The sequence below is a fragment of the Notamacropus eugenii genome, chromosome 3 (genome assembly GCF_028372415.1).
Source record: "Notamacropus eugenii isolate mMacEug1 chromosome 3, mMacEug1.pri_v2, whole genome shotgun sequence".
NCBI lineage: Eukaryota > Metazoa > Chordata > Mammalia > Diprotodontia > Macropodidae > Notamacropus > Notamacropus eugenii.
The window spans coordinates 276,691,208-276,704,982 of NC_092874.1; the positions used below are offsets into that span (position 1 = coordinate 276,691,208).

The following is a 13,775-nucleotide window of genomic DNA, read 5'->3' on the forward strand; positions in this document are numbered from 1 at the left end:
ACTGGTTTAATTATATTTGCTCAGTCTACATCACTGAGTTCATGGGATCGAAGAGCCAGAGTTGAAAGGGACTTTAATGGCCATTTAGCCCTTTCCTTCCATTTTACAGATGAGGAAACAGAGAAATAGAGCTGTTAAGTGACTTACCCTCGGGCCCACGTAAGTATCAGAGCCCAGGTTATGCTTATGTGATGATTCATTAGGGAAATAGCATAGTATAGTGTTAAGTCTCTCAGCATTGCATCTACGTCCTGGGCCATCTCCAGTTGTCTTTAGGAATATCTGGCCACTGCACCCAGATGACTCCAGAGGAGAAAGTGAAGCTAGTGACCTTGCACAGCCCTGCCTCACTCAAATCAAAATCAACTGCAAGTCACATCATCATCTCCCTGATTTTTTGGTCCTCCTTGAGAACGAAGGACAAATAGAACAACAGTAACACAGCAAACATCAGTATCCTCCTCTGTAAAATGGGTCTAATCAGACCTCCAATATCTGCTTCTTAGGGTTGTTAGGTTGAAATGAGGTACTCTATGTATGTAAAGTGATTTGTGTTCTTGAAGGGCCAGAAGAGCTTATCTTTATGTATTCCTTCTTCCTGTCATCTGTCTGGCTCACATGTATCACTAGAAGTACAAAACAACCTCAAGGTAGAGGATTCATGATAGGGAAAAAGAGAAAAAAACTTGGGATGGGATTTGGCATCAGGAGACTTGGGTTCTAGTCCTGGCATCCTAAATCTACAGTAAGAAGGAACCTCAAAGGCCATCTCTAGCTAGGTCTTGATTAGCACAAATAAGGAATTCGTCCTGAGGTGATTACATACATTATTTGAATTCTTACTCCACCTGTTCTATGGAGCTGGAACTAATTTTGTTGTTGAGTCATTTCAATCATGTCCAACTCTTCCATGACCCCATTTGGGGTATTCCAGACAAAGATACTAGAGTGGTTTGCCATTTTCTTCTCCAGCTCATTTTATAAATGAGGAAACTGAGGCCAACATGGTTAAGTGACTTGTTCAGAGTCACACAGCTAGTAAGTGTCTGAGGCTGAATTTGAACTCAGGTCTTCCTGATTCCAGGCTCTGGTGCCTACCACATTTTATGTAATTATAAGGTTAAATGGTACAAATTCAAATATGTGGAATGACATTAGGGGATTGATTGTGGTTTCATTATTTATACTAATCACGACCTAGCTGCAGTTTTTAGTTGGTAGATTGGGGGGAGGGGTGGGGAGATGGGGAAGATAAAAGACTTATCCAAGGTCACTCCTGGACTAAACATTAGAGGTGATGTTCGAACCCAGGTCCTCTGACTCCAGAGTTAATGCTCTCTTAAATATACCTGGGTTTGTGGGTTTGGTGGTTTAGAATTGCAAGCTATCATTATAATCTCAATTATAGGTACAGTTGTTTTATGCAAGTCTCTTAAGGTTTCCTTTCCCATTCTAAACACAATTTCAGGGAGATGTTTTCCTCCTTCATCAAGACATAATTCTAAACTATTTAGCACTCAAGAGATCTGCCAAGATTTGCCTCAGATTCTGCTAATCTGCTGAAATCTGCCTTTAATTGGCTTTTATAACACAGAAGGAAAGATGGGAGGAATCGGAGAAATCATGATTCTCAAACACAGAAGTGATTCTTATCCTTCACCTGAAGTTTCTATTCAGATCCCTGGAAAGCTGGTTACAGAGCCAAGAGCAGGCTCTGAAATTTGGAGTGACAAGGGACCAATAGGGCAGTAAGCGGTGGCAAGAATACTTACTGATTTATAACATCCAAATGTGGAGGTAGGCTTCATAGCAAATTGTTTACAGAATGCTCCGAAGCCCACCTTCCCTTCCCCTGAACCCCAGTTCACTCTCAGGGCCCCCAAAATTTAAATTGGCTCCATGTTTCTCTAGTTTTGACACAACCTACAGGGATGGGGAACCTTGAGTCTCAAGGCCACATGTGTCCCTCTAGGTCCTCAAGTGTGGCCCTTTGACCAAATCCAAACTTCACCGAACAAATCCCCTTAATAAAAGGATTTGCTCTGTAAAACTTGGATTTAGTCAAAAGACCACACCCGAGGACCCAGAAGACCACCTTAAGATTCAGCTCACTTCTCTTCCTGGAGATTTAAATTGATTTAAATATTTAAAAGAAAAAACAATAGCACCATGAGCAAAATGTACTTTAATCTTCCTCGTTTGTCTGTGTTTTTCTGTTTAACCCTAGGAGTACCCTCATAACACTTGGGTGCAGTTATCTTAATGCGTGCTTTCGGTATTTCATGCTTCTGGAATGGTGGTGGATTTGTCATTGGAGTGGGGGCTCTGGGCAGCGTCTTCTAGGAAAGTGATCAGTGAGAATAATGAGAAATGAGATTGTGGTCCATGCTAGCTTCCTTGACCTCTCGGTTTCTTCTTCCCAATGATATCAGCCAAGAAGGAAAGAAAAGTGTTTGTGATTTTTTTCCCCCTTGTTTTCCTCATGCTGATGACATTTTTGTGGTGGTAGTTTCCTTGTTCTGATGTCATATGGCATGCAGTCCTTGCTTAGACTTTCACCAAATGTGGTTTCTTTACATGCGACCTGTCTTGGTGTTCTTAAGCCAACATGAGAGACTTGAGATCATGCTAGAGAGGACTGTGTGGCAATGGGAATGGAAATATTTAGCAAAAAATCTCCCCTTGTCCCCCAGCTAGATTTTGATGCTGAGGGAACTTGGATTCAGCTTTAGGCATGGTGGGTAAAAGATGAAGTGACAGAGAGCAAAGGTTTAATCTGAGCCGATAGATTTCGTCGTTGTTGTTCGTCCTTCATCTCAAAGAAGATCAATGACATCATGAGGGTCAAGGTCAAGGTCTTGACTTGCAAGGGGATTGGATTTAAGTGAGGCAGAGCTGTGCAAAGTCATCAGCTTCACTCTCTTCTCCAGTCATTGGAGTCCAGTGGCAAGACAGATTCAAAATGACTGGCGATGGCCCAGAATGCAGTGGGTTTCCTTGGCCTTTCTAAATTAAGGTCTTTCCCAGGTCTCGGTTTGTCTAAGGCAACGTCCATTCAATTTATTGAGCAATGCATACCAGTTGCCTAACAAAGCAGGACCAGACCTCCTCAGCTCTGTCTTGGACCCTGAATACAAGGGGAGGTGAGACTTTTGTACATTAAAAACAATCAAATAAGATCAATTAATTAAAAGAAAACAACACAACATTAGGTAGTCTGATTACTAATTGGAGGAAAGATTAGAGACTTTCTAAGTTGGAAGGGGGAAAGTGAACAGATATAATTCCCTGAATTCAGAAAAAGAGGTGTCCCATTCCCCCCAAGCATGTGTAAACAATCAAGGGAATGTGGAAACAATAACTGATTGGTCAGCACAGGGCCAGTTTTCAGATAAGACTGGGTTACTTAAGATGTACAAGTGTGAAAAAAACCCCTAGCATCAATCATTGGGTCTGATTGAGTTTCTGGTCAGCATATCCAAGTGCTTAGTTAGGGATCTCTAAGCAGTAGGTAGAGGTGGTCCAGCTTCTCAGCCCTGCAGGGCTAGGCTCAAACAGGGCAATAAAGTTTTCTCCAATTCCCTCAATTGAATAAAGTTTTCTTATAGGACAGAAATTGGACTAGACCCATAACTGAACAGAAACTAAGCTAACTCAAGTGTTGAGTCACAAGATAAGAGTCAGTGTGGTTCACTCCATTCCCACAATTCACCAAATTCACCACTTGCTGTCCTAATCCCCTCAATTTCCTCATAGGCTGTATTCCTTAATACTTGTGTGGTCATAGGACTATTAACTCATAGTGAGTTGAAGCCTTAGTGGTCATCATGTCCAGTGTGCTCATTTTACAGATGAGGAAACTGAGTCCCAGAGATGTTTAGTGCCTTGCCCAGCATCTAAGAGCTAGTGACTCTCTAGGGTAAGATTTGGACTCATCCTGAATTCAAGTCCAACATTCTGTATATTATACCATGCTGTCTCTTGGACAAATTATTTAACCTATATGGAACTCGTTTACCTTAGGTGTAAGAGTTGAAAGAGACCATAGAACTCTAGAGAAGGGATTCTTAACCCATTTTTTATGTCATGGGATCCTTTGGCAATCTGACAAAATCCCAGAATGATGTTTGCTTAGCTGTTTATCGTAATTGAAGGAAGTGCTAAGTTACCCAATGAAAATAAAGATGTATCCAAGTTTATGGACCCCCTGAAATCTATCCAAGGACCTCTATATATGCTAATAAGAAAGGTCAAGGTTAATGGCCCTACACCAAGGAGCAAATTTTCAAATAGCATCAGTTACTAGTTTTTATCATTTAGATGTCTCTCTTATACCAGACTAAGAACCCCTGATTTAGAACTAAAAGAGATTTTGAAAGACAAATGGTTCAACCTCTTTATTTTACAGTTGTGGAAACTGAGGCCCAGTGTGGTGTTATGATTCTCCCAAAAGCACTTCCCCAGTTTCCTCATTTGTAAAAGAAAGGGATGGGTTAGATGGGTCTCATAATTCTAAATCTGAGTCTAACTTTACCTCTCTCATCAAGAAAAGCTTGGAGTTGGCACTCTGTATGTGGAGGTGGGCCCAGCCTTGTTTAGGTTGGCGCGAGTCTTGAGGTTCTGTCAGAGAGGAAGTGGAATGCCTCAGGATCAAACCCAAGACCCTGCCCACATAAGGATGTGTGTTGTTTGCTGTGGTTCAAAATTCAGACTTCTCTGTGTCTGATGGTCTCTACCTCTTCTACCATCAGGAGTCACATTCATTTCAGAGTTCCCACCTGGCTAATCCCACCTGGAGGAAGGAATTTTCCCAGACGTTGCTTGCCTTAATCTCCCATCTCTTCCTCCACTTTGAATTTGGCAACCAGGAAAGCTGGGAGTTCTTTTGTGGGAAGGTTCCAAGTCTGAGTCTTTCTTGGGGAAAAAAAATTCAGCATGATTTGATGTCGAGTGTGAACTGAATTACAATATTGCAAGGGAAACATTTCCTTCTAGTGAAATTTGAGATCCTTCTGAACCAACAGTATTGACTGGTTGATTATTGATCTATTTATTTGTGGACTTCCCATTCACCCCTCCCCAGTGGAGTATAAGCTGCTTGTGAGCAAGAAATGCTTTATTTTTGTCTCTGTATTCCCAGTGCCTGGCACATATTAGGTGTTTAATAAATGTTCGTTCATTGATTCATTTATAAATTCTGAAAACAATGAGAGTCTAAACTCTCTGGAAATGGAGATTGTGTGGTCTCCCATTCAACAAATATTTGTTCCATGGCTACAGTATAGAAGGCACTGGGTTGTGCACTCTATTGGACACAGTGTTGTACAAAGGAAGAAGGAAACAAGCATTTATTAAGCACCTACTACATACTCGGGACTGGGCTAAGCACTTTACAAATATTATCCTGTGAGTTTATGGTTTACTAGGGCATAAGAGAGAAATACACAGATGTCTTCTGTACATGCTATATGTAGTAAATTAGGAGAAGGGAAAGGAATGAACATTTATCAAGCACCTTCTGTATACTTCACTGTGCTAAGCACTTTACAAACGTAAATCTCATTTGATAAGGATCGCGGTGAGGGGCCAGACAAGTTCTCTTGCTATGTGATCTTAGGCAAGTCATTGTCTAGGCCTCAGTTTCCACATCAGGAATATGAGAGAGAGGGATTCAGAACAGTAGAGAGAATGGTGAATCTGAATTCAGTGAGCCTGGATTAAAATCCTGGCTCTGTATACTTAGGACAGTGATTTATATTTTGTCTCTTTTTGTATCCCCCAGCACTGAGCAGAGTACCTGCCTGACACATAGTAGGTGCTTAATAAATGTAGATTGATTGATTAATTATGACCTGTGTGATTGAGGGCTGGTTGTTTTACCTCCCAACTCTAGATCTGGTGGTCTCCAATATTCCTCCTTCCAGATCTGAATCCTTTCTGTGCAACGATGGCCAACTGGGGAGGTCAGGAGAAAGGCAGCATTGTATAAGATGAGAATCTGCAGTATTGAGAAAAATTTTCCTTATATCGACTTTAAATCCCTCAGGCAGTAAATGAAACCCATTTTTCGTTCTGTTCTCGGTGGAGCTGGAGCTGTCTACATAACCCAACTAAGGAACTGAGATTTAATAATGCTAAAAACTTGCTCCCAAATTCATCAGATTAAACATAGTGGCTGCAGTTACAAGAACAAGGTTCAGGGAAGATAGTGCAGTTCATTTCAAAAAAGTGTCAAGATCTTGGTGTTGACAACACCCTACCATATGCTCTGTGACTTGGGAATAAAGCTGTGGGTGATTCTCTGCCAATACTCCAGGCCCCAGTGGTCACCACTAGCCTGAACAGACCATGAAGATACAAGGTGGGTCTGACAAGGGCCTAAGAGAGATGAAGAAATTGATGGAGGTCTAAAGTGGTTGTTAAGCATCTTTCCCTAAAGTAATCCAAGTGAATTCAAACACAGGTCCTCTTCTCTTTCCACTGTACAACTTACAGTCCTATTAGCTAGTTGCCTGGGGCAGAGTCACAGCCAGAGTCATGTGCCAGAAAAAGGACTCCAACTCAGATTTTGTTGGCTTTGAAGCCAGCTCTCCATTTATTGTGCCAGTCTGCCTTTCCTGTCAATGCTGTTTCTTCTGAGAGAGTATTGTAAAATTATTTTTTTTAATTCATCTCCACAATAGAATGACAAGGTCTCTTCAAACTCAACTGGGAAAAAAAAGAAAATAGGGTGGATTCTTTCAAATCGATGCCTCTGGTATCATGAATCACTCAGAAACATGATTGTGGGTTCCACCTGGGCTGTCTCATTTCAGAAGCAACCACCGCCTTTCTTCCCCTGTCCGTAGCAACAGAGAGCTTGAGCAGCACTTGAGAATTTTTCTCTCAATTTTTTTTTTGGCTGGCAGACACTCTGTTCTCCTAAACATCTATTTTCCATAATGATAGCTCCTCTTGCATGGAGCTATTTGAATCCCAGATGATTAATCAAGCTTATGAATTAGAAATGGAAAAAAGAATATCCCCACGTCCATGTTTCTGTCAGTGCCTGCCTATTCATCTGTCAATATCACTTACTTGATTGTATCTAGGGCTTTATATAGTATATTTTAATATATCCTGAGACATGGGGCTTTCCCTCTTTCTTTGGAAACCTAACTGCTAATTGTTCCTGTTTTGTTTGTTTTTTTTGGTTTGGGGAGGGGCATGCTGTTTCATCGGGAGTGGAGACACCTGGTCTATAACTGGAAGGGAATTTAGAGGTCAGGTATCTAGGTATCGATTAGGAAACTGAGATCTAAAGTCACACAGGTAAGTAAAGGAAACTGAGTGCTTCCAGTGGCACCATTTCTAGTCTCAGAAAGTTGCCAGGGACATTGGGATTTCTCTGAGACACTATGTGTTCTACCATATTGTCTCCTTTCCTGTTTTGTGAGTGGTGATAGATCATATTTGTACTGAGTTAATGAGATTTAGAAGGAGCCCTGCTTTTGAATTTGGAAGCAGGACCAGGTAAGAGAACAGAGAGCTTCCAATAACACATCCATTTGGTTTCTTTTTCAAATACTAACCAAAGAAACCTAGTCATTGGTTGTGGGAAGAGAGATGGTAGGAGGCAGACCCTTCTGGGAGCAGGAGTCAGCCAAGGGAATTTGTCGATGGAAGCCAAATGGTTCAACAGCCAGTGAGAAAGCAGCAGCTTCCCATATGACAATCGGAGATGGCAGACACTGTCACCAGGACTAATTACAAGGAGCACTTTGGAGAGTTAGGATGGAAAAGATTGAGTGCCAAGGAGGTTTCTTCAGTTTTCCCCATGTACCCAAATGTTACTGATCTATTAGAAGCAGTGTATGGGATAGGAGGTAGAGAGCTGACCTTAGAATCAGAAAGACCTGGGTTCAAGTTTCATCTCTGATTGTCACTGATGCGTTACCCTGGGCAGGTCACTTAATAGCTCTCAGTGATCCCAGGCAATTTGCTAAGATGCTAAGATAGTGAAGAATTTCTGATTTGCATCAGAGGAGAGAATTTCTGCACCATGCATTCCTTTATCAATCTGGACCCCAAAACACAGCAAAGTGAGAAGGAAGAATGTCATAGAGGACAGAGAATCAGCCTTGAGATCAGAAAGATGCCCCCATTCTACTTCTGTCCGCAAGGCAACTAGGTGGCACAGTTGATAGAGGAGCAGTCTTGGAGTCAGAAGAACAGTGTGCTAAAACACCCTCAGATACTAGGTGTGTGATCCTGGGCAAGTCACTTAACCCCAATTGCCAAAAAAAAAAAAAAAATCAGAAAGACCTTGTTTCAAATTTGACCTCTGACCTCTTTCCTTTTGTGACCATGGGTAAATCACCAAATTGCCCTGTATTCCTAAGTCACTCCCTGAACCAAAGCTTCTTATTCTTAGCATCTGGTCCACAGATTCCCGACGTTGGATAGGTGAATAGATTTCAAGATGTCCATGAACTTAGATGGGAAAAAAAATTCCATCTTTGTTTTTACCAGCCTCTAATTGAAACAACAACTGTTGAAAGTTACGGAATCTAGGTGGTAAAGCAAATAGAGCTCCTGACTTGAAGTCAGGAAGAACTGACACATCTATCCTCAGACACTTACTAGCTGTGTGACCCTGGGCAAGTCACTTCACCTTGTTTGCCTCAGTTTCCTCATCTATCAAATGAGCTAGAGAAGGAAATGGCAAACCACTGCAGTGTCTCTGCCAAGAAAATCCCAAATGGGATCACAAAGAGTCGGATTCGACTGAAACAACTGAACAAAATTTAAAGTTAGCATTTGCTTTAATTATGCAATAAATATTATCCTGAGGAAGGGACCATAGACTGCCACAAAGGACTCTATGACCCAGGGAAGATTAAGAATCAACTCCCTCCGCGCCAAACACTATAAATTACAGATGAAGGGTTCCTCTACCATCAGTTCCCCACACCTCCACCAAGGAAATCATAGATCAGAACCAGAACACACACGTGTGTGTGTGTGTGTGTTCATCTATGTATAAGTAGACACACACGCGTATTTTTGTATTATCGGTGTGAGAGGCAACAAGATGGTCTGGGTTCTAGCCCCATTCTGTTGCTTTCTCATGATCTAATGATATCCTTGGCTGATCCCTGCTCTCTAGACAGATCCAACTCCTACCATCTTTCTTCCCCTCAACTAATAACTGTTTCCTTGTTTAGTTTTTGAAAAAAAGCAAATGGACAGATCCAAAGCAAGTCCCTGAACCTCTCAGCGCTCCAGGCAGGCAACATTTTACAGATGAGAATACTGAGGCAAAAAGAGTTAAGGGACTTGCCCAGTATTATATAGCTGATAAGAATCTGAGCCCAGATTTGAACGCAGGAAGACGAATCTTCCTGACTTCAAGTCAGGCACTCTATCCACTGTGCCACCTAGCTACCCATCCTGGAATATAGTAAACACTTAATCAGTGCTTGTTGGCTAGTGATGACTAACATAAATCATACCTACACTTGAAGAAATTTTGATAGCTGTTTCCTCTGGTCCTTGAAGGCAGGAACAGCTTTATTTTTGTCCATACAGTTTGAATACCTGATACAATGCTTGTTAACTAACTGATTTGCATTGATAGAAGGGATTTCTTTCTACCAGTTGCCTAGACCAATGAAATCACAAGTCTAGACCAGAAAAATAATCAGCATAGAGTAGTTTATATGCCTACATATGATATATCTGTATACATACACATATCCACGTCTATATCTATTTCATGTTCCTCCATATTTTAAAAATATGGGAGTTTTTTTAAATCAATGATTTTTTTAATTTAAAAATTGATATAGAATAGTTGAAGAAACGACCATCCTTATAGGACTGTCCTTCTCCAGCCTGGTACTAATGAGCTGTCATCCATAGCTCCTGATACAGAATCAACCCTGAGGGTTGACCTGAATACAGAATAGGGCACAAGGAAACTTCGAGTAAAAAAAAAATGGGGGAAAAAAGCATTTAAAAAACCGATTGGTGTGCATGTGTGTGCTTTATTTCAGGACCACGGCACGAAAAGGCCCTGTTGCTTATTATTATCACCATTGTTGAAAATCAAGAAATGAAAAAGCTGCCTAAGCACTGTATTACCGTGGTACATAGCAAGCAATTGAAAGGAGCGTCGTTTTAGGATTACAAGCATTGGTTGTGTTATCTTCCTGTTCAAAGAATTTAATAGAAATTTTATTTCTCTTGTTAAAAAAAAAATAGGTTATTCTTGGTGAGAATTTGACTTCCAATTGCCCCGAAGTTATCTATGAAATTAAAGAAGAAATACCTGTTTTCCACAAACTTGTTCCTGACCCAGAGAATAATACCTACATCTACCTAGCATCTGGAAAAGAGGTAGGTAGAAACACCCACCAGAGCTCCCGACTTCTAAATAAAATTGTTTAATTGATGTCATTTTCCAGCAGCGAAGCATTCCCTTTGAACTGCACAGTTTAAATAGTGCTTGGAGACTCTGAATACGCCCGCACCAATTCACGGGAATCGAATTTAAAAATCTTACTGTCAGTAAGTAACTAGAAAATATTACCTATTTAGACATTTTTATTATTGGCTATATTTTCAGAGCCAGAGTTTTCAAAGGTGGGGGTGTGCTTGCAAATGGGTGCATGAGGAGGGTAACTGAATTTGCCATTCGTGCTGGATTGAGCACTTTTAATAATACCTGTACGGCCAGCCTCCCAGGGTGGCAGTGGTGGCGGTGACAAATTAGATTATGTTTGTCAAGGGCTTTGAAGAATATTCAAGCGCTTTATAAATGTCGAATGCTGTTATTATTTTTGTCTCCGAGATGGATGGCTATATAGGTTTAGTGATCTACCCTATGGGACGTCCCTGTGAATTTGGTGTCGGAGAATAATGTCGGACCAGAGGCTGATGTACCATGCTGGAATACAAGTTCTTTGTTTTTGTTTTTAAATGAAATGTGTGTCATGTTTTACTTTGCTGTGTAGGTCGCTTGGTTATTTTAGTATTTTGCCCTTCTGCCTACACAAATTTTGGAGGTAGCTTGATAACAGAAAGAATACAGAACTTGGAATCATTGGACCTGAGTTCAAATCCCAGCTCTGACATTTACTACTAGTGTGACCTTGGGCAAGTCACTTAAACTCTCTGTGCCTCAATTTCCTCAATGGTCAAACGAGGGGGTTGGATTAGATGACCTTCTAAGGTCTCTACGTGCTCTGTCTCTGCAATATCTTATGTGTGTATAGAGGTTTGTAGTTCACAAAGTACTTGGGCCTCCATGATCTCAGGAGGCGGATTTTGACATCAGTGCTATGACCTGCTTTTTAGGATGGTTCTGGAGCTCCAGGTTCTTGGTCATAGGAGGCTCAGTAGCCCCAAGAATGAGATAATCACCAGATCATCAAATCCCATCCTAGAATCCTGGATTTAGAGTTGGTGGGCACCCCAAAAAACCATCAGATCCACCTCTTTTTATCTGACGTTCTAGGTCCCATCTCCAGCTTCAGTCTGGTGTGGGAGCAGAGAGGTATGATCCAAGAGATGAAAGGATACGGCCATAATTGAGGATACTGTGGGGACTGTCTGGTGTCTGGTTCTCCTCTGAATGTCCACACCTCCATGTAACACCACCAGCATCCCCATTTTTTTTTGGCCTCCTCAACATCACTTCCATTGACTTCTAAAGTCCTATTGACCATGTGAAAACCAGGGGACCTGATGTTAAGACTCCTGTGGATTTATATTTTAACATAACTCCTAATTGCTGAAGAATTCAAAGATTAAACTGATAAATATGCCTTTTGTGAGTTCCACACTAGACATGCTGGTGAGTTTCTGCCACCATGTTGGTTATAATTCTGAGTTGTTGTCACTTTCACTTCTAGATTAGAAGAATTCCCATGGCCAACTGCAAAAATCATCAGTCCTGTACAGCGTGTCTGACAGCAATGGATCCCCACTGTGGTTGGTGTCATTCTCTCCAAAGGTATTTCCTGGATTCTTTCTCACTGCTCATTTTGGAAAACAAGAATCTGGCAGTAGACAGCATGTTACTCCCAAAGCATTGGGGATATAAGTATTACCCTTTCAGTCAAATGGAGATGCAAATCATTTATAATAACAAGCAATGTCATTTCTGCCATATTGTTTCTCTTGGACCACTCCAGGCTGCCAGAGTTTCTGGGATCTGGCATTGTTTTTGCCTCTCTCCTCTAGATCAACCATCGGGGCTTCTGGAAAGAGAGGCAAGAGCCTTCAAAAGGAATGAGAGAGAACACAGACCTTTGGACATTTTAGACAACTCATCCACATTGAATTTATTCCTTTAGCTCTGTGGGAGTAGTGTCGACACATACAAGGAGTAGGGTATAGGGAAGGAGTTGTGGTCCGGAGAGCGAGATGCTTGAGTCAGGTAGTTGTCCTCTGCTTATGGGTGCCTCGGATGGGATTATGGTCTGGGGCCGTATGGTGGGTTGAGGTGGAGTTTCGCTAAATCATTTTTTCAACAAGTATTTATTAAGGATTTAACTATGTTCTAAGATGAGGCTACCAAGAGAGAAAAGAAAGAATAAACAAAGATTTTATATTTTGTTGGGGGAGTTAATCCACTTACTCATCTACCAATCAGGAGAGCTTATCCCCAGCTTGGGAAGGGGACAGGAATAAGCATTAATAAAAAATAATGTATCATATAATTATTATATATATGATATAATAATATATTAATAAATAAGCATTTATTAAACATCTACTATGTGGCAAGTGTTGTGCTAAGCACTTTATAAATACTATCTCATTTGATCCTTACAACAACCATGCGAGGTAGATGCTAGTATTACCCCCATTGGAGCAGATAGGTGGATAGAGGCTAAGTGGCCAGCCAAGGGTCACACAACAAGGAAGTGTCTGAGGCCAGATTTGAACTCGGGTCTTCCTGACTCTAGGCCCAACACTCTATCTATTGTACCACCTTTCTGCCTACTTGGTTAAGAGCGCCAAAACAATATACTTCAGTCAGTGAATATTTATTAAATCTCTATGGTGCTAGGTGCTGGGGAGACAAAAAGAATGAAACAGTTCCTACTCTCAAGAAGCTTACATCTTTTGAAGGACATAACCCTTTATATTATATATGCACATAACCCTTTGTAACCCTGTAATTATGCAGAATAATTTAAATAAGAATAAATATAAAGATATTCTTCTCTCAGAACTAATTGAATTGTCATTATGTAAACCTAATTAATTCTCAGCAACTTGAATAACCCAGGCCATTTCCTCCTTGTTGTTTCTCTTGGGCTGCCCTGGGCTGCTTGAGTTTTGGGGACCCTGCCTTGTGTCTGCCTCCCCCTCCTCTGGATTCATCATCAGGGTTTCTCTAGAGAGAGAGAGGCAAAAGAGCCTTCAAAAAGAATGAAAAAGAACAGAAACCTTTGAACATTTTAGACAAATCATCAGTGCTGAATTTATTCCTTTAGCTCAGTGGGAGTAATGTTGCTACTGCTGGTGTCGTCTTGTGATTAGACCCAGGATGGGTCTGACATCCCGTCTCTGTCCGTAGGCATGAGATGCATGTCTTTTGTCTTGAGTGATGATGGTCTTTGGGGCCCACCCGAGCTCCATGGCGACTTGTAGCTACTTTCCCCCGTCATGGCAGTTTTCTTGCATTGCTGGGACTGGCCTGGTTGGATCCGCTGTTACCATGGCAACCCAGTTCTCTAGCTCTTGCTATAGAACCAAGGAGTAAAGACATTGACATTGCT

General features: G+C 41.3%; 1 protein-coding gene across 1 annotated transcript in view; it reads left to right on the plus strand.

The window, feature by feature from the left end:
• PLXNC1 (plexin C1) overlaps positions 1–13,775 on the plus strand; it is a 223,545-nt gene that overhangs the window by 28,166 nt on the left and 181,604 nt on the right. Inside the window, exons 3-5 of the mRNA XM_072655595.1 lie at positions 4,600–4,609; positions 10,246–10,380; positions 11,898–11,998. Of these exons, the coding sequence (XP_072511696.1) occupies positions 4,600–4,609; positions 10,246–10,380; positions 11,898–11,998 (246 nt within the window). The remainder of the gene's footprint in view (positions 1–4,599; positions 4,610–10,245; positions 10,381–11,897; positions 11,999–13,775) is intronic.